Source organism: Scylla paramamosain, chromosome 18 (genome assembly GCF_035594125.1).
Source record: "Scylla paramamosain isolate STU-SP2022 chromosome 18, ASM3559412v1, whole genome shotgun sequence".
NCBI lineage: Eukaryota > Metazoa > Arthropoda > Malacostraca > Decapoda > Portunidae > Scylla > Scylla paramamosain.
Genome location: NC_087168.1, coordinates 16,742,265 through 16,761,463, shown reverse-complemented (window position 1 = coordinate 16,761,463; position 19,199 = coordinate 16,742,265). Strand labels below are relative to the sequence as shown.

Genomic DNA, 19,199 nt, shown 5'->3' with positions numbered 1-19,199 from the left:
TATTTATTTTATCAAAACTTCTCCTTGTCATATTTCAGTGTATTTAATGCGATTTATATTTGTTGAATGATGAAATATGGGAACAGGCTATAATATCTTAACGACTGGGAGAACTTTTAAAAATATTTTGATTACCCGTAGAAACTTTATTTTTAGAGTTTCTGGATATTTAATAGATAGAAATATACTCTAAATATTTAAAATGAATAATAAAAGTATGGAAATTGATAAAAGAACCGTGGTTGTTTAGGTTTGAGTCACATGATGCAAAGTGCGGGAGAGTTTTTGGAATGTTGGAGCTTCCGGCGTGACGTCACATCAGTCCGGTGTTGTGCTCATGGCGGCGGAGGAGAGGTGGTACTTCACCAAGGAGGAACTCAACAATTCTCCCAGCAGAAGATGTGGAATAGATGCAGAGAAAGAACTATCCTACCGCCAGCAGGGCGCCAACCTTATCCAAGACATGGGCCAGAGGCTGCAAGTGTATCCTTTTGTGTTGTGTGGTGGTGTGTTACCCTCGCCTCCCACACTCATGTTAAGTACGAGTGTGCTCTTATACGACCATTTCCCCATGTGCTGTATATATCCCAGGGTTCTATAGTGATGGTACGTTATGTCTTACTACGTGGAGATAGTGCTTGGCACGGGATAAGGGAGTATTGTTAGGTTGTAATGTGGTGCTGGGTAATGTGAGGGTCGTGGCGGCCATGTTGTGTTGCCTGACCTCACCTGCACATCATCTTGGTACAATATGCGTGTTACCTGCCTCATTAACCACCCCTCGTACCTAAGCCCTGGTGGACGGCGTAGTGGAGGTTCATTCGCTCGTACATATAGGGTAGGGGGAGGTGGGGTTAAGGCGGTAAGTGATGTAACATGCAGCGTAGTGTTGCATGGTGCATGGTGCAAGACTGGTGCTGGTGCTGGCTGGCCCGCCCTCACTGCAGTGTTCGCGGTGCCAAATGTAGACCAGGAGGGATTCCCAGCCCTTTGTGAGCGTCGCCGTGACCTCTGCATCATGGAAGGGCATAAAAAACGTACCCGGGGTGGTCTGTTTTTTGTCCGTGTTTGGCTGGGGGTGATGTTATGGTGCGTGGGATATCAGAGTAATGCATCATGCTGGTCATTCACCCCAGCCTACCTCCTATGAGGCGTATTGATTGCAAAGCACTCGGGTGGGATTCTAGGAAATTATGAGATCGATTAGTCACATCTGTTATGATCAACACGAATATTGGCGGTCTTAATAAATTTTGAAATGGGTAATTTTGAGAATGGTTCAGTTGATATAATTTTCTAATGAAATGTAAGTACGTTGCTCTTTCACAATATAAGTGTATGAAGTAGTGGGGTTAAACTTTTCTTGAACTAGGTAATTTGCTAATTAATGAACTACTGATCTAAAATACTACCTATTTAAGATACTGGAATTTTTATTTATGCTTGGTATATCTGCATACCTGCCTCAGTTTTGATCCATGTATTTTCTAGTAACTCAGGATACACAATATATATATATATATATATATATATATATATATATATATATATATATATATATATATATATATATATATATATATATATAGTCAGATTTTCTTGGATAAATAGTTGTCCGTAGTTAATGTTAGGTTAGACCAGATCAGTATACTTTAGGTTAGGGAGTCTTCCTAACCCTTGTTAATTAGTAGGAGCACCTTGATCTTGACTTGAAATCTTTTTTGTGGTGGTAAAGGGGTTGTTTGTAAACCTGCCGACATCCAAAAGAATTGGTCGTGTGCCAGTGCTCCAAACATAGTGAAGGTGCCAAATTTTTACTCATTTGGACTTGGCTTTAAATGTTTAAGCTTATGAAGGTCATCGTCACTTTCTACAAATAAGTTTTTACGTTTTACAAACAAAGGACCATAGTTTTCAACCATTATTTATTGTGCTGCTTAATTAAAGGTTCTGTTTCTAGCAAGAGAGTTTATTATAATGTGGCAAGGTATCTCATTCCCTCATCCCTCTTGTTTATTTTTAATAAAGGAAGATATAAACTAGGATTATGAATATCTCTCTCTCTCTCTCTCTCTCTCTCTCTCTCTCTCTCTCTCTCTCTCTCTCTCTCTCTCTCTCTCTCTCTCTCTCTCTCTCTCTCTCTGCAAGTCCATATCTATCTCTACCTTATAGATGTAGGAGAAAGAATAGTTGGGTACCATATGCAGCAATGAACATATTTATGTCCATACTGTCATACTGTGTGTGTGTGTGTGTGTGTGTGTGTGTGTTATGGCGATGACAAGCTACAATGGTGTGCTCCAGTGTGTATGTGTGTACATGGAAAAGTATATTTTGTTATTAACATGTATGAAAGGATGTTTCATGTTCTTACTGCCCCCCAGGATGTATAGGTGATGTCTTTATGTTTTCAGTCACACATTATAATGGTGTAGTTTCCTTAACTTAAGCCTCACAGTAACCAGCTGGCCATCAACACCGCCATCGTGTATATGCATCGCTTCTACATGTTTCACCCATTCACTCGCTTTCACCGGAATGCCATCGCACCAGCCGCCCTCTTCCTGGCAGCCAAGGTGGAGGAGCAGCCCAGGAAGTTGGAACATGTCATCAAAGTGGCCTATCACTGCCTCTTCCGTGACCAGCCGCCACTTGACACACAGTCTGAGGTCAGTTGCTTGAGCTGGTTACTGGAGTCTCGCTGGAGGGATTCTTCACCTTGGTGGCTGTGGTGCCGGTGGTACGAGGAACTGCAGCTCCAAGGCTCTGGCGGTGGTGGGGCTTGATAACCTTACTGTAGACTTTGACATTATGAAAGATTAGGACAGTAATATGAGAATCACTCCAGTTTTTTTTAAATGGTTGTTCATCCCTCTGAAGTACATTTGCAGTCTTGTTCTTCCCTCTCAAGTACATTTCCAGGTATGAGTAGAGACAGAAGAACAGTATCACAACTCCTGTTATGTCAGTTATTAGTGAGTTTATAACATAAAGGAGTCTTAATAATTAAAGTTGTACTATACTCTGCACAGTTGGCTCACAACTGATAGTTATCAGTTTCAAATCCTGGGAAGATGGACAAAATTAGTTTCTTTCATGCTGTACCCCTCAGTTCACCTAGCAGTGAATATATATGGAATACGTGCTTAGAAGCTGTGACCTTGCTTTAAAGGCTAGAAATCTGATCTTTGTGTATTTTCTATTTTGTTCTGAATGTGGACATGTGTGCTTGCTCTAAGAAATAGATCAGTGATTAGATATTAAAAAATATATATATTTAGCAAAGTAAACTTTATCAATATGTATGGTTTTCTGGAACATAACTGTATTTGACACCAAAATACTTTATATTGCAAGTAATGTTAAAATTTGACAAGACTGGGGTTGATGTTTCACAGAATGGTGTATTGGCAGATTATCTTGTGTCACAGTCATATCACTTCACTTTGTATCATGTGATTGTTCTCTTCCTCCCTTACTGCATAATTTCTTTGTAATCGGTCCTCTTTACTTTGAGGTTTCTCCTGTACTCCAGTGTGGGTTTCCAATTTGCTTTATTTGTTATTACTTATAATTTGCCAAAACACTCTCTCTCTCTCTCTCTCTCTCTCTCTCTCTCTCTCTCTCTCTCTCTCTCTCTCTCTCTCTCTCTCTCTCTCTCTCTCTCTCTCTCCTGTTACAATATAGGTAATTCAAGAATTTTTAGATCCTTTTTGTCAGCATCATTATCATTAGGGTTTTTCTGTTACTGATGTGCATGCCACCGTCATCAGTGCTGCAAGATTTTAACACTTTTATGCCATCACAGGGTTACCTGGAGCGAGCTCAGGAGTTGGTGGTCAATGAGAACATCCTCCTACAAACCCTGGGCTTTGATGTTGCCATAGACCACCCTCACACCCATGTAGTCAAGTGCTGTCATCTCGTGCGCGGTAAGTGGCCACTCTTATCCACAGACAGGTCACAGAGCCTTCTTGCCAAACCTACCACCACCACCACATCAACACTAAGAAGGACAGTCATGTACAGAAAAACACATTACAAATATATGATGTTCCATTTAGCACAACCATCTCTCATGACATAACCCCAAGTCCATAACACATCACAGCAACTCACAACACCAGGCACTTCTCCTCTGACATCCTTACATATCCTGCCATGGTTAGTCCCCGCATATTGACACTGCTGATACAAATGAGCTTCCTCTACCCAGCAACACACACTACAAAGGGGTCGGTCTTCTTGTACCATTGTTCTCCATGGTGGTTTACGGCTGTCATCTCATTTTTATATCTGACTGGTATATGATGAATGGTCATGTGTGGTGTTTCAGTGCATCTCATGTGTTTATTCTCTCTCTCTCTCTCTCTCTCTCTCTCTCTCTCTCTCTCTCTCTCTCTCTCTCTCTCTCTCTCTCTCTCTCTCTCTCTCTCTCTCTCTCTCTCTCTCTCTCTGCACATAATGTAGAAAAATAACTTGCACTGATTTCATGTGGTATTTAAAAAGCTCATGCTGTTACTTTATATTATGTCTCTTATCTTTACTTTGGCATTTTTTTTTCACATTTGATGGAGCTCTGTTGGACGTTCTTTTTTGTTATAAGATTGTATTCAACATTGTTTTTATGTGTGATAAGATTATATTCATACCCATGTTCTGCCAGATAACCTACAGGGGTGCTAAAAGCAAATATGTTACTTTACAAGGTTTTTTTTTTTTTTTTTTTTTTTTTTTTTTTTTTTTTTTTTTTTTTTCTCCTCACGTGATACATGCCTCATTTTCATTGATGTCTGCACTATTTTACCACGATAATTTTGGTCTTGGAAGCCAATCTGAAGGTGAATTATTACAGCCATTTCTCTTTTGACTACATTATGTCCATGCCTTTCTTTTCCTTTTTTTTTTTTTATCATTTTGATGTGCATAACTTTTTTTTCAAGTCACCTTTGCCATTTTCTCTCTTTTTTACTATCCTATATATTTTATATCACGAGTACAGTGGTCCTCCTTCCTACCAAGAACAAACTCAGTGTATATTAGCTCTATGGCACATGCTTAGTAATCCACATACTTGGGAATTAAAAAAATAATAGCAGGTAATGGGACTTTTTTTTTTTGAAAACTTCATAATACTGTGGAGATGTGAGGGTGTGTCATATACACCCTCCCCTGCCTGTCTATTCTGGGGGGTGAGATGCTTTACTGTTTATCAGGACAAAATTAAATAAAGACTGAGAAAAATAATAGAGGAAAGGTAACAAATAGTGATGATAAATGTAATACTTTGTTACACTAAATCTCCATGGTGGATTGGACTGAGCAGAGCAGCAAATGTAGTGTCTCAGGCAATACACAACTTTCCAGTGCTCATTGTTTTGAAATGTCGTGATTTGTGGTGGTAGATTGCTGCAGTATATCCCAGCGCAAGCATTACATATCAAAACAGCAGAGACTTTCAGATGGTACATAACCTTGCAGTATACTTTTTTTTTTTTTTTTTTCCACAATATTTTTTCACTTGACCACAAAGTACCTCTTAAACAGCAACACTCTAGGTCCTTTGGATTTAATTGTCATGCTAGTATGTAATTCACATGTTTTTATAATTGTCTAATTAGGAGCTGTACTCTTGTAGGATGGGGATCAAGTCTCTCTCTCTCTCTCTCTCTCTCTCTCTCTCTCTCTCTCTCTCTCTCTCTCTCTCTCTCTCTCTCTCTCTCTCTCTCTCTCTCTCTCTCTCTCTCTCTCTCTCTCTCTCTCTCTCTCTCTCTCTCATCATGTTTGTTTCCTTCCTGTACAGATGTGATCACAACAAACTGGTAGTGTTGCTGTGGTATGGAAAGGTTGTGATTGATTTCAAGTGTGGTGTTGCATTGCCTATGACTCACCTGGTCATCACAGCTCATTAATTCTTGATTCTTTTTTTTTCTTTCTCCTCCCACTCCCAGAAATGTGCCCCTCTTCAGTCTCAAAGTAATTTTTATTCTTTCATATACATGGTGCCTTTATGGTGTATTTCTTTTTTATGTTTCTCATGAAAACTACACTTTCTCCCTCCAATACAGAGAAAGAAGTCTTTAACATGAAGCATTTAACTGTATCCATGGCTTAAGCTTCATCATTTTTAGATTCAACTTTGTTTCTTTGCTTCTTTTCTAGGCCCTCTCTCTCTCTCTCTCTCTCTCTCTCTCTCTCTCTCTCTCTCTCTCTCTCTCTCTCTCTCTCTCTCTCTCTCTCTCTCTCTCTCTCTCTCTCTCTCTCTCTCTCTCTCTCTCTCTCTCTCTCTCTCTCTCTCTCTCCAGTACATGGCAGCAATGTACATTACTCTCTTTGTGAACAAGTTACAAAGTAACATTAACTGTTATTGTATCATTACATTATTTGTGGCACAACTCTATTAACATGTTCATCTCTTCCTGAAAATCATCAACATCTGCAGGTATTTTCTGTATCTTGTTTTTATTTTGTGTCAAGAACAGAAGTGCAGGATAAGGTTTATATTTATCCTTCATGCACTTGCTAAAACAAATTGCTTACATCAAATTTCTGTGTTGTGTAAATAAGCAGAGTAGTTAATAATTTCTTTGGAGAGTAAGCACTGAAAAAAAACGAAATTTAGTGGAATGGATGGCATAGGCTGAAACTTTGCCCTCTGTCCCATCTATTCTCCCAGCTCTCCCTAGGATAAAGATTTATAAAGAACTGTGTGCAAGTATTTTGGTGAATAGTACTCAGAATATCAGAAGAAAAAAACTAGCAACTGCATAGGCTGTTCTTGGATGCACTGTTTTGTAAATGTCATAACTTTTTTCTGTATTTGCTTGACATCTATATAACACCAAAGATGCAGAAGTCTTCCATGATCAGTGGCTCCTTTGGCTCCTTGCCTCTTTGCCAGTCTCACCTCCCTCTCTGTGTGCTTCACCATGCCAACACTCACACCCATGATGACCATAACTTCTGGCCATGCTACTTCACACATAATGAAAAACAGTATCAAAATGTAAACACATACAATGACACACCCTCACACCCACACATACATAAGCACTCATGTGCATGTGTGCACACACACACACACACACACACACACACACACACACACATCAGAATTTTCAAATTTGTAGAGTTAAGGACTCAGTCATTCAAATTGACACAATGTCATGCATGAAGTTAATCACATGTGGGGAGAGCCATCAATGTATTCATGTAGTTATTGTCAAAACACAGATGTTTTAGCATCATTGAGATGTATGCTGCTTTTTACCTCTCTCTCCCCACTCTGCTTAGTTTGGGACATAGGTTAAAGTTGAATATTTTCAGTACTGTGGTATTTAGAGGCAATTTTATTATGATTTGTTTAGTTACTCTTAATTATTTGTTTAATGTGAAATATTATGTGGTTCATGTAATGGAAGATAGACTTACATGTTAATCTAAGCTTTTTGTATACAAATGTGTACTCTTGTCCTATGAATTCAAGTGTTCCTGAAGGATAATTCATATGTGAAAAGTGCTTTACAGTCAGAATGGAAATTTTTGCTTATTGAAGTAAAAATTCAATGTAGTTTTTATCCTTTGCTTTTCCATTAAGTGAAAATATGAATAGAATACTGATTAAAAGATAAGTTCCTTATTATTTACATTATATTATTTAAGACTGAATAGATAGAAAACTACCTAAAGTGTATTCATATTGTGTGAATGTAGCTGGTTGATCAGCACCTGATATTTCAGTGTGAAGGGCCTGGTGAATCTTTTGTGGCAAGGTAGGTGGACACATTTTTCTAAAAGTGTTTGTCTTTTCTTTTCCCGGTGGTTGGCTGCCCTGGAGGGGCGGTCGGCTGCGGGTCACCCACTACCTGTGCTCTGATGCTGCTGTGCTGACCGACACTCCAACAACAGCCACCAAAGATTTGGCCCAAACCTCGTATTTCATGGCTACCAGCAGGTTATTATCACTGGCTGACTGTTTGTCATTCCTGCCAGTATCATGTCCATGGGCCCCACTTTTAACAGTCCAGTAGGAAGACAGCTCACCAGCTGTGCTGTTCTGGCCTGCATCTGCCTATCTCTCCTCACTCACATCATTGTGTTCTGACTGATGCAATACATTACTGTTTCATCCATGTTATGTCACTGCAACAGACAAATAGACAAACATAATACATAATCAGTGTAACATTTTTTGTGGACTTCCTGATACTGAAATTATCTCTTTAACTCCTCTTTTGAGGAGACATTTTGAGTGTCAAAAAAAAAAGCATACTTGTAAAAATCCTGAAGTTAAAATTTTAGTCGCCAAGATTTCTCTTCGGAGTTGCACTTTTCATCCAAGTTGATGGAGGATGGACAGGATTTTGTCCAGTTGCCACTGTATGTCAATTCATATTTATTTGTTTGGACTTCATGATTTATTTATGCAAATCTTTTGCTGTGCTGTAACTTTTTTGGTTCAAGTCTCCTGAACTCTTGTCCATCTATGTGTGCACATACACACACACACACACACACACTTGCACAGCCAGAAAAATGTGTTATGATGGAGAATAGGTTGCTGAGATACCCGGTAGCTTCTTCCTGGCAGCACTGGGCTAGCTAGTGCTCTGCTCTTCTCTCCTGCTACACCTTGTTGCACCCAGAAGGGGGCTATCCCTCACTGTTGGTGTGGGTAACTTTTAAGTTGGTTTAGAGGGAGTTGTGCCAATACATAAAGCTGGAAAACATAAAATTCAACAGTGAAACAGCCTGCTCTCTATCCGCTTGTGACATACAGCCTACCAGTCTTCTCAGGAATCATAGCTGTTATTTTTAATTGCACATTGCAAGTGTTTCAGCTGATGGTCATGTTTCCTTTACATTTACAATTTTCATGTTTCTGGATGAAATTTTTTTGGTTGAAAAAGGAGTAAGCAGATAAATTAATGTCCAACAGTACATGTCATAGGTGACAGAGTCTTTTCACATTAAAATCATGAAGTTTGGTATTTCATTATTATGTCAAAGATTTTGCATGTTTTGATGTAATCATTGACAAAACGTTTTACCAAAATGATGTTAAAGGCATTATTTAGACTGGCTGGTTGAAAATATGCATGGGTATTGCTAAGCTAATGTTCAGTTATGTTTTATTCCCTATTTCTGAAATTGCAGTGGAATTGGTAGATGTTTAGCATCTTAAATTATTTTTACCTGCTCTCCGGTTTTATTTATAGCCAGTATGGGAAACTGATTACATAATGCATGTGTTCAGCTGCAAATAACAAGTAATGTGCCTGTTATCAATCAGCTAATGATTCCTGGAGTAACATTTAGAGAGCAAGAGCAAAGGCAAGCATTCTATTGGGCCAACACAATCTCTGGAGGTTTGACCACATGAACAGTACAGCATTACCTTAAGATCTCGTCTTCTCTTTTCTAGGTTGTCAATCATTTCGGGGCTGGAAGGCGTTCCTCTTGCTTCAGGACCTATGCTCTCATTCTGAGCATTTAAAGCACAATACTTTATGACTTAAATAAGGTTTCTCAAGATTCCTTATCACACTGTCATATTAACTGTTATGTACACAAAATACTGATTATTCCTTTTTCTTCTTTCCCCAGTCTTCATATGACCACCATGTGCCTCCAGTACAAGCCAACAGTGGTGGCCTGTGTGTGCATCTACATAGTCTGCACCTGGAGCCACTATGAAGTAAGCTTTTGAAATCATCATACAATATCATAACTCATTCAGATCCATAACTCAAGAATTTAGATAATGTTGTATTTATTGCTTTACAAGATGACATCCAAGATTTTAACATAAAAATGTAAATTTTGGGCTGTGCTTGCTATTTGAGACAGCTTCCTGAATAATGCCAATTTTTATTTGTTACACATACAATTGTGATTGCCAAATACAAGTGGGAGATTGTGATTATCTCCTGCAATTTTAATTTATTAATTGACACACTGTAATCAAATAAACAGCCTATTAAATTTGCATATGCTAAAAGATGATACAAGGTTTTAAATTAAAGGGCTTTATAAACTAGCAAACAATATGTGATCAACTGATGAAGTGTTTCATTTCTCAGCATCACATTTTGTATATCTCGGCTTTTAGTTTCCTTTTCTCTCTCTGCTTTTTATAAGTAAGAGCAATTTGCTTTAATCTCACTGTCTAAACACAAGCTGTCTCTCAACCTGGCCCTATTTCCTTCCCTTCCCCTGCCCTGCCTCACCACCACCACCACCACCAATTAGATCCAGAGGGCAACGGAGGGCAAAGACTGGTTTTGGTATGTGGACAAGACAGTCACGCTGGAATTGCTGGAGACCCTGACGGCTGAGTTCCTTGCCATCTTAGACAAGTGCCCCAACCGACTCAAGAAGATCATGAACTCCTTGCAACACACTGAGGACCGGGGACGCAGTAATCAGCCAGGCTCCTCCTCCACAGCAGCCCCTCTTCGCTCCAGCATCCCTGGGAGTGGTCAGTCATCCACAGTGGCCTCACATGTGCTTGAATCCTACAACTCCCACAGTAAAGCAGGTATGCATGTGTGTGTTTGAGAGAGAGAGAGAGAGAGCAAAGGTTGAATCAGCTTGTTCATTGAGAGATTCTTAGATACCATCAGAGGTCTGTGTTTTGATAGGTAAATAATTTGTATTGTTACTATTTTTGTTTTTTACTTAAAGGTGAACATTTTTTTATTTTTCCCATGAGAGCAAGGGAAGTGCAGTGTAATTCAGCATAGTAGGATATTTCCCTTCATTGTTTGGTGTGCTAAGAATAAAAGATGTGTAATGATGCGACCAGTTTAATACTTGTTTTTTTTTTTTATGAAGATTTAAAAAAAATTATCGTGGTCTGAAGTTGAGCATTTCATAATTCTAACTTAATTTTTTTCCAGGAAATCTGCATAAGCTTATGGCATTGGTTATGTTGATTTTACTTAGCATTCCTTGAATTTTCTTAGTACATTTCAGTCATATATTATATCTTAGCTCATGTACAGGTGCCTTTCTTACAGTAATGTCTTTGATCTTCCCAGATATCTCCTAAGACATATTAGTGTGTGGTAATTTAAGCTCTTCTGATACATGTACCCCACATTCCCTTGCAATCTTATTTGATCCCATAGCTCCTTCACAAAAAACTTGCCTTTTGATTCTAAGAAGTTTGATTTAGTTGAATGCCATAGTATAGGATGATGGTTTTGTTTTTTGTATTATTATAGGAATTTGTATAATCTCAGTTGACCTAAAAAAAAAAAAAAAAGGTGTTTATGCACAAACTTGCTTTCAGCTATCAAAGTGCCACCAGCCCAGGCCCATCAGCACCAGCAGCCATCAAAGCTGAACCTGAAAGAGTATAACAAACGTGAGAAGGAAAGAAGAGAGCGAGAGAAGATGAGAGACAGGGATGTGATTGACCCAAGAGATAGTAATAAGTTTGCTCTGGTGTCAACATCTCACTCCTCTCAGGCTGTTGCGTCTGCTGTGGCAACCATTGCATCTTCTCATGCTGCCATGCATGCTGGGTTGCCTGTTCGCTCAAAGAGCAGCAGTAGTCGAGGAAGTAGTCACCCAGAACACCTTAAAGCTTCTGCTGTGCACAGTAGTAACCACAAGACTCACAGCCACAGTACCTCTCAAGTGGTTCGGGACTCACAGCCCTCCCTTGAGTCCTTAAGAGTCAGTACAGAAACACCTAGACAGGAGCAGCTCCAGCAGCAACAACAACAGCAGCAGCAACAGCATCAACAGCAGCAACCGCAGCAACCGCAGCAACAAAGGAGGGACCTGAGTGCACGTAGTGATAGTGAACGCTATGACAAAGGTAGCAGGACTAGTAGCAGTGCTGTAGATGGGAGATTACAGGGAGATGTGAAACCTAGTGTATCAGACATTAGACAGCAGCAATTGTTAGATGTGAAACCTTCTAGACAGTCATTAGAATCTGCATCAATAGAAAGGAAAAAAGAAATAAAACTTGAACAGAAAAGTGTAGAGCGCAAACCTCCCGAGCCAAAGCCAGAGCAACCAAAGGAAGAAGTGAAATCACAGTACAATACAATATTTCATAATAGTGACTTACCCGAGTTTGCTCTCAGTGACTTCATGAATGACAACTCGTTCCTTAACTTGGGTGACGGGCCACCAGACCAACTCTTTGACAATTCAGACACAGAGACTAAGCCGGATATTTCTGCAATAATAGAGGATAACAGTCTGCTGCCACCTCCTTCACAACAGAAAAATAAGTCCCCTGTCTCGTGCCAGCAGCAACAGGTACCTGCACCACAAACACAGCATCAGCATGCAAGTAATAATGTAACAACAAATGCAAGCAGTGCTGGTGGTAATAGTGACCTGAGAGTGTCCGAAAATGCTAGTACAACTGCGGGGGCGAATCACCACAGTGTGCGACACCACGGTACCACCAACGGTTCTGTCGCTCCATCACAACCCACTCACACCACACCTCAGACCTCAAAGAGTTCAAGTAGCAAACGATCAAGAGAAGCAGAGAAGAAGAGCAGTGAGCGGGCGAGTACTGAAGCCGAGCTGGTGCCTATGGTCACAAAGCTGGAGGACACCAGGTATCGCACTGCACTGAGTGATCCTGCTACGCCCATCAAGGTGCGTGCGGATGCTGCAAATGCAGCTGCCACAAATACTCCTGTAAAGCCACCAGCTGCACCTGCCCTCAGCACACCAGCAGCTCCAGTAGAGGTGCCACAGAAACCCCCTATTGAACCAGTCTTGAGGTTGAAGGTACCACAGCCTGAACACCCCAAGGAGCCACCAGCAGAGTCAGCGGTGCCAGTGGTGGTGAGCAGTGCCCTTATCACTGAACACAAGAAACACAAGAATGACCATCCACACCACAAGCACAAGGAGAAGAAGAAACATAAACATAAAGAAAAAGATAAGTATAAGGATAAAGAACACAAGGAACACAAAGAACACAAGGAGAAAAAGAAGCACAAAAAGCACAAAGACAAAGACAAAGACAGGGATAAGGCATCTCGTGCCACTGCAGCTGCCAGTGCAGGTGATGGAGGCACAGCACCCATCAAAATAACCATCCCCAAGGACAAAATTCTTTACACCCCAAAGAATTTGTCAGTTCCTCTGAGGACCCATGCTGCCTCCGCACCACCAGCCCCAGTCACCATCCCCACCACCAATCCCAACACCACTTCCAACACACCCAGCATCCCCAAGTTCAAGATTGACAAGTCCAAGTTGAACAAGAAGGATTTGTTTGGTGGCACCTCGTCCACCTCCCCTGAGAGCAGCCCAGCTGGTGACCTGGCCCGTGACACACCCACTACCTCGTTGAAGATCAAGATCAGTCGGGACCGCCTTCGTCCAGATAAGGAATCAAAGAAGAGAGAAAGAGATCACAGTCCAGGAGAAGTCCCTGTGGCGAAGCTCCCAAGAAATGGCAACGAGGTGCGGTCCAGCCATGCAGCGCCTCAGGTGGGTGGTGGTCAACAGCAGCCTCCAGATAATGAGGTTGTTTCTTATCAGCCTAATCCTCAGCAGCATCAAAGAAAGTCTTTTCCTCGCCACCCTAGAGGAAGGGGAATCCATCACCCTGAGTACCCTCCTCGGCACCCACAGCCAGTAGGCATGATGCCCCTGCTTCAGCCCAGACCTAATCCTTATCCACAGTTTTACCCATATGCAATCCCACCCCCTAATTTTAGCTATCCTCCCCCACCCTATGTCCCACACCTTCACCCATCAGCACATCCATACATGCAGGGGCCTCCCCCACCTCCTCCTCCTCCACCCCCACCTCAACCCCAACCCCCACCTGTGTACATGCCTCAGCAGCCCATGCTACCACAGACACTTCCTTCAGACCCTCCTCTTCCCTCAGAGCCTCCCCCTCCCACCCCTCCACCTCCACCTCCCCCAGAATAAGTACGAGGCCTTTGGGACACATGGAGACTAACATTCAGAAATAGAGCTTGGTATTTTTGTGGCTATAAAACTATCTTATTTTGAATTTCAGCATAATTCCAAACAAAACTCAGGTGTATAAAACTACATTATTTTGTTATGTTTGAATATATTGATTACACTATCAATATGTGTAAGTGTTACTCTTCAAGAGTATTTTAACTTTAGTAAATGCACTTTAAAGTATAATCTTATGAATTATATATATATATAGTATATATTTATATTTATAGTTTATTGACAGATTATTAATATAATTCATTCATGCAAGGCATGTCATAGCTTATTTCACATTCCTTTCAATCTATTTTCATTAATTATCTCAGATCATTTACAGATTATATGACACATATCTTGTGTGTGGATAACTGATCTCTGCATGCAAAAGTTAACCTGTTTTTGCCTGTGCCATTTGATATAATAATTTTAGCCCTGTATACTACTAGTGAAGGTAGATTTTAAGCAATTTTATTTTGAGGATGCTAGTGATATCATTCTTTCTCATCATGTGCTTATTTATAATAAGTACTTAATTTTATTTTCTCATTTTCATACAAAATGTAGTTTAATGCTCATCATACCTTATTTTACTTTTGTGGTAGTGATCTTGCTGCTAATCATTACTTCACCATTCATTATGCAAACAGATTGCCTCATCATATTTTGGCATACATTCTAAAACTCGCTTGCTTTATATACCTTGATCCCACAATGTCGGAAATTTGTACTTTTTTTTTTTTTTTTTTTTTTTTTTTTTTTCTCTCTCTCTCCCCATCATACATTGCATGCCACTCAAATACATGACTCATGAGAAAAGAGGTGCTTACATGCTTACCTTCATTTTGCATCTCAGGGAGCAGTTACACTGCAACATATTACCACACACATCACAGTCATCATGGTAGTGGAACTGTCATTAAGTTATTTGTACTAACCTGTATGAATTAACAGTACAGCCATACCATCTTTAATAATGTCTTAAGTTGCCCTAGTGGTAATTGTGCAATGTTCAACATGTGTTGTGATCAAATATGAGACTAGAAGAATAAGCTTATTTTTATTTACCATGCCTGCCATATTATTTAGTGAGAATGGTCTGCATTAGTGTATGATATTTGATATATATATATATATATATATATATATATATATATATATATATATATATATATATATATATATATATATATATATACCTGTGGGAATGGACAGACTGACTGCCAGTTCATTGAACCCATTAAATTGTTTTTATAAAGTACTTACAGATTTCAATGCAACAGAAATTGTATTAATTATTGTGGGATTTTTTTACTGCAGTGCTATTGGATTAGCAGCTGTAGGATAATGTAATTTTGAGAACAAGGACTTCTTGGTAGATTGAATTAGTTAAAAAGTTGATCACCTTTGATTAGGGTTTGAGGAATTCTTAAATGTGCCACAAACAGGCAACATCAACACTTTGCTACAGGCTAACTTTTATTTGACTGCACCAGACATTAAAGTGGACTGTTTTCATTAAGTAATTAAAATGTAATCAGTGTAAAAAAGTCATACACTGAAGTATTTATTTTTATTTAAATTATTCCTTGTTATATTTTATCTAGCCGATCCTTTCTGACCCTGCATGAAGTCTTTCTTCATTTTCAAATTGTAGAATTTGCACTCTTGTCTGCTTTGGTTTGCCTTCATTTGTAGTACACTCTTCAGATTTATGTGGAAAAACACTGGCATATGTATACCGTTTGTATGTGTACCACACACTTGTTTCTTCTTTGTGAATGTGGTTTACTAATATAAGCTGTTTCTCGGGTGGTTTCTGAGAGGTGTTTGGATGCTTTGCAGGTACCCATAAAGGACTTGGATCCCAGTAGGTGGAGCTCTCAGAGGCAGTAGTACTAGCACACAGTTCTAGGCAACTGACCTGACATGATCTAGCCTTCCTGACCCAACATGAGCTGGTATTATATTTCTTACCTTACCTGGGCCACAAGGCAATATGTTGTTAAGGCACATATATTTTGCTAGTGCCTTTAATATCTTATGGAAAAGAGCTTATACTAGATGAAATCTTAAGAGAATTGTACAGTTGATTTAATTGTCTTATAAATAATGAGTGTAATGGTAAAGTTGTCTGTAGTAGTGCTAGTTCTGTGAGCCAGGAGGGGAGAGAGCGTATGAGGTGGACCAGCTCTGGGGTCGGGAGCGTGGGGCTGTGCTGGTGGTGGGTGCAAGGGGGGGACACAGCCTCTTACAACACATGTAGTGTGTTATGCTAATGTCCGCTTAGTTGGGTGTGGCTCAGCCTGCACTGGGAAGTCCTTCGTTGTAACTATGTTTGTTTCCACGGTCTTTTATCCTCTGGCACATTACGGGTCAACTGGCAGGCAGTCATGGGTTTCTTTGCTCGGCATTCCATGAGTAGTTGAATCAGTGTCAGCACAATATTGAGTCATTTCCCAGACCCCACACGCCACCCATCCTCTGCCGCTCACTCCCCACCACTGGCAACAAGCTGGGTCCAATCGCAAAGCTTGCCCATGCTCGGTCAGTGTGGCAACATGTCAGCCTCAGTGTGCCTTTACAACATGCTAGTACACCCAAGTTGCCTGAGAGCCATGGGCCACTGTAAGAACTCCTTCCTCTGTGGCTGCTTGAGGTCCTTACTCCTGGAGGACGAGGCACTGCACAGGTCTTCTGGTCGTCGGCTGTGATGAGTCACCACCTCGGCCCGTTGCTGCTGCGGCTGTGGTTGTGACACTTTATCCTCAACATTTTCTCTTCACATTGACTTGTTTCCCTCTCCCTGCAACATAACTTCAGAACAGAAAGTTATCTATACCTAGAAATGTTTAATCTTGAGCTGTTCGTTTTGTATTGTACTTACTACTTACGCATCATAATCATACTACACAGAGCTTGTATCATCAGCATGTATGTGTTATGTTGTGAGGGTTTTAAGTGAAAGTTTTGTCTTCTCAATGAGAAGATCTGCAGGAACTCGTGTTTTCAGAGTTTCTTGTTAGCCTCCAGTTCTCCCGACAATGGAAGCTACTTTGGTTCACACACTCAGGTACTCTCATGGTAACACCAGCAGTCATATTTACTCTGCATAACGTTGAAATAACCTTATCTGTTTATAAATATTTATTATTTACTATTAATGTTATTCTTGTGTTGTTAGTTTGTGAACCAAATATCAATGCATCTGGCAAAGGAAACTGTTCAAGTTTTGCTCAATGCTTTTTGTGATGAATCATGGACAAACCCCATGCATTAGTTTTTGTATAGCAGTTGTTGTACAAAGTGAAACAATGTTTTTGTAAACTTAATGAGTTTTTTATTAATTCCTTTTATAAAAGATTACCATTGAGCTGACATCCAAGAAAAATGGTAAATCAAGGGATCAAGTAAAAAATGAAATAATAATGACAAAATTAATACAAGACTAAAAATGTTAATTTGATAAGGGAAGAGTTTTTTACAAAAAAAAAAATGTAAGCTTGGAGCAAGATGCCATAAATTGGTAAAGGGGCAGAAGATTAAGAATGGGGTGGTTTATTGTTGCTGTAGCCAGGTCTATCTGTTTGGAATATCCAAGACATTAATTAATTTAGGAAGTTGTGGAAGACATGGAAAGTATTTCAATGAACAATTTGCTTATTTATGGTAGATAAAAGGATTCATTAATATACTTAGATAATGCAGTTGTATTTGAAAGAACAGGTAAATAATAATGGAATGGTGCTGAGACTTAAACAATATTGAGATGATAAAAGGAAAAGGAATGCATTTTCTCATGACAATGAGATTTCAGTGAGATTTCCATTGATGAGTTTTGTACTCTATATAAGGATTTTGAATCAGTGGGAGGAAATACTCGAGCCCAAATATATTCAAATATAGGCCCAAGGAACAAAGTTTGGGATGGGAACATAATGATGAGACCTGTTAGGGTGATTATGGAAATGACCTTAAGCTAGTTATTCTGAGACAGCGACTACTCATTTCTCGGCAAAAATTATACTTTTAAAATCATGATCTATGCAATGAGGAGATCAATAGTGAAATTAATGAGCTGGATTAATGCATACCTAATTTAACTAATTTAACCAAATCTTTGGTGAAAGCGCATTTCAATATTATCTCTTGTTAGATAATATTGTGTGACCATGTAGGTAGAAAGGAGAAAAGGGAATATGAAATTATGATGTATTATCTTTCATTAGCACTCAACCATACCTTATACTGTGATGGGATTATCATGGGAACACAGAAGGGTCCAGCAAACATAGGCACATTATTGACGATGGCAGTTTAACCCAAGAATTCTACAAATTATACCTTCCTTGGTTTAAGGCTTAACCTAACACGCTATTTAAATTTCATCCATGCATACGAAATGGATGAAAAAAAAAAATAATCCATTAATAACATCACTCGTAACTGTTAAATGCACAGATGAGAACTTTTCTAATCTTCCACCAACTCAAACAAATTAAACAAAGTTAGTTAATGAGGTTGATAAATATTGTATTCTACAGTCCACAAGCTAAGCAAATACCTTAGAAAAAACAAACAGAAATAAACTATGTGCATGGTAATAAGAATATAAGAGAATAAGGGAAACTGCAAGAAATCGTCAGGCCTGCACGTGGCAGCCCAATGCGCGAAACGATATCCCTCTATTTCCACCTATCGGCAACCATAGATTTGTCTAATATTTTGTGGGAATTTTCTGATTAGTTGATGAGTAGTACAAGTATTTCTCACGATTTGTGTTAATTTTGCTGGAAAAGGTTAGATTATTATATTTAGAAGGCTCGAGATATTTTTCAGGGCGAGACAATAATTGCCATAGAGTGCACTAGTGATGGGTGATATTTCAATAAGAACTTTTCTTCTTGATTTCTATTAATTTTGCCACTCAGTAAAAGGATATGGACTCTTGTATTCAGAGAGCAAGAGGTGTTTTCCAGGGCGAGACATATTATTACATGTTGTAATATTAGTAATACAAGTAAATGTGCCTTCCAGTAATGGCGGATATGGTCGTGGTAGTGGTTATATTTATTTTGAATTATGTTGATCTTTATCGTAATGGGTGGTCTTGTCACACGCTAAAATCTATAAACATTCTTTGAAAAAAATAATAAATAGGTGAATAAATAAATAAACACATAGTAGTATTTTATTTATGCATTTCTTTAAAAAAATGAATAAAAATAAAAAAA

General features: G+C 39.3%; 1 protein-coding gene across 2 annotated transcripts; it reads left to right on the top strand.

The window, feature by feature from the left end:
- Positions 1-298: 298 nt before the first annotated feature.
- Positions 299-17,297, top strand: LOC135109182 (cyclin-T1-like). Of its 2 annotated transcripts, XM_064020332.1 has the most exons (8): positions 299-483; positions 2,459-2,669; positions 3,809-3,932; positions 7,909-7,954; positions 9,607-9,697; positions 10,252-10,540; positions 11,297-13,479; positions 15,811-17,297. In XM_064020332.1, the coding sequence occupies exons 1-8, from the start codon at positions 338-340 to the stop codon at positions 15,859-15,861; spliced, it is 3,141 nt and encodes a 1,046-aa protein (XP_063876402.1). In that variant the 5' UTR covers positions 299-337; the 3' UTR covers positions 15,862-17,297. The 2 variants fall into 2 exon arrangements, with proteins under 2 accessions (XP_063876402.1, XP_063876403.1); XM_064020333.1 differs by lacking the exon at positions 7,909-7,954 and having other exon boundaries at positions 316-483.
- Positions 17,298-19,199: the final 1,902 nt, after the last annotated feature.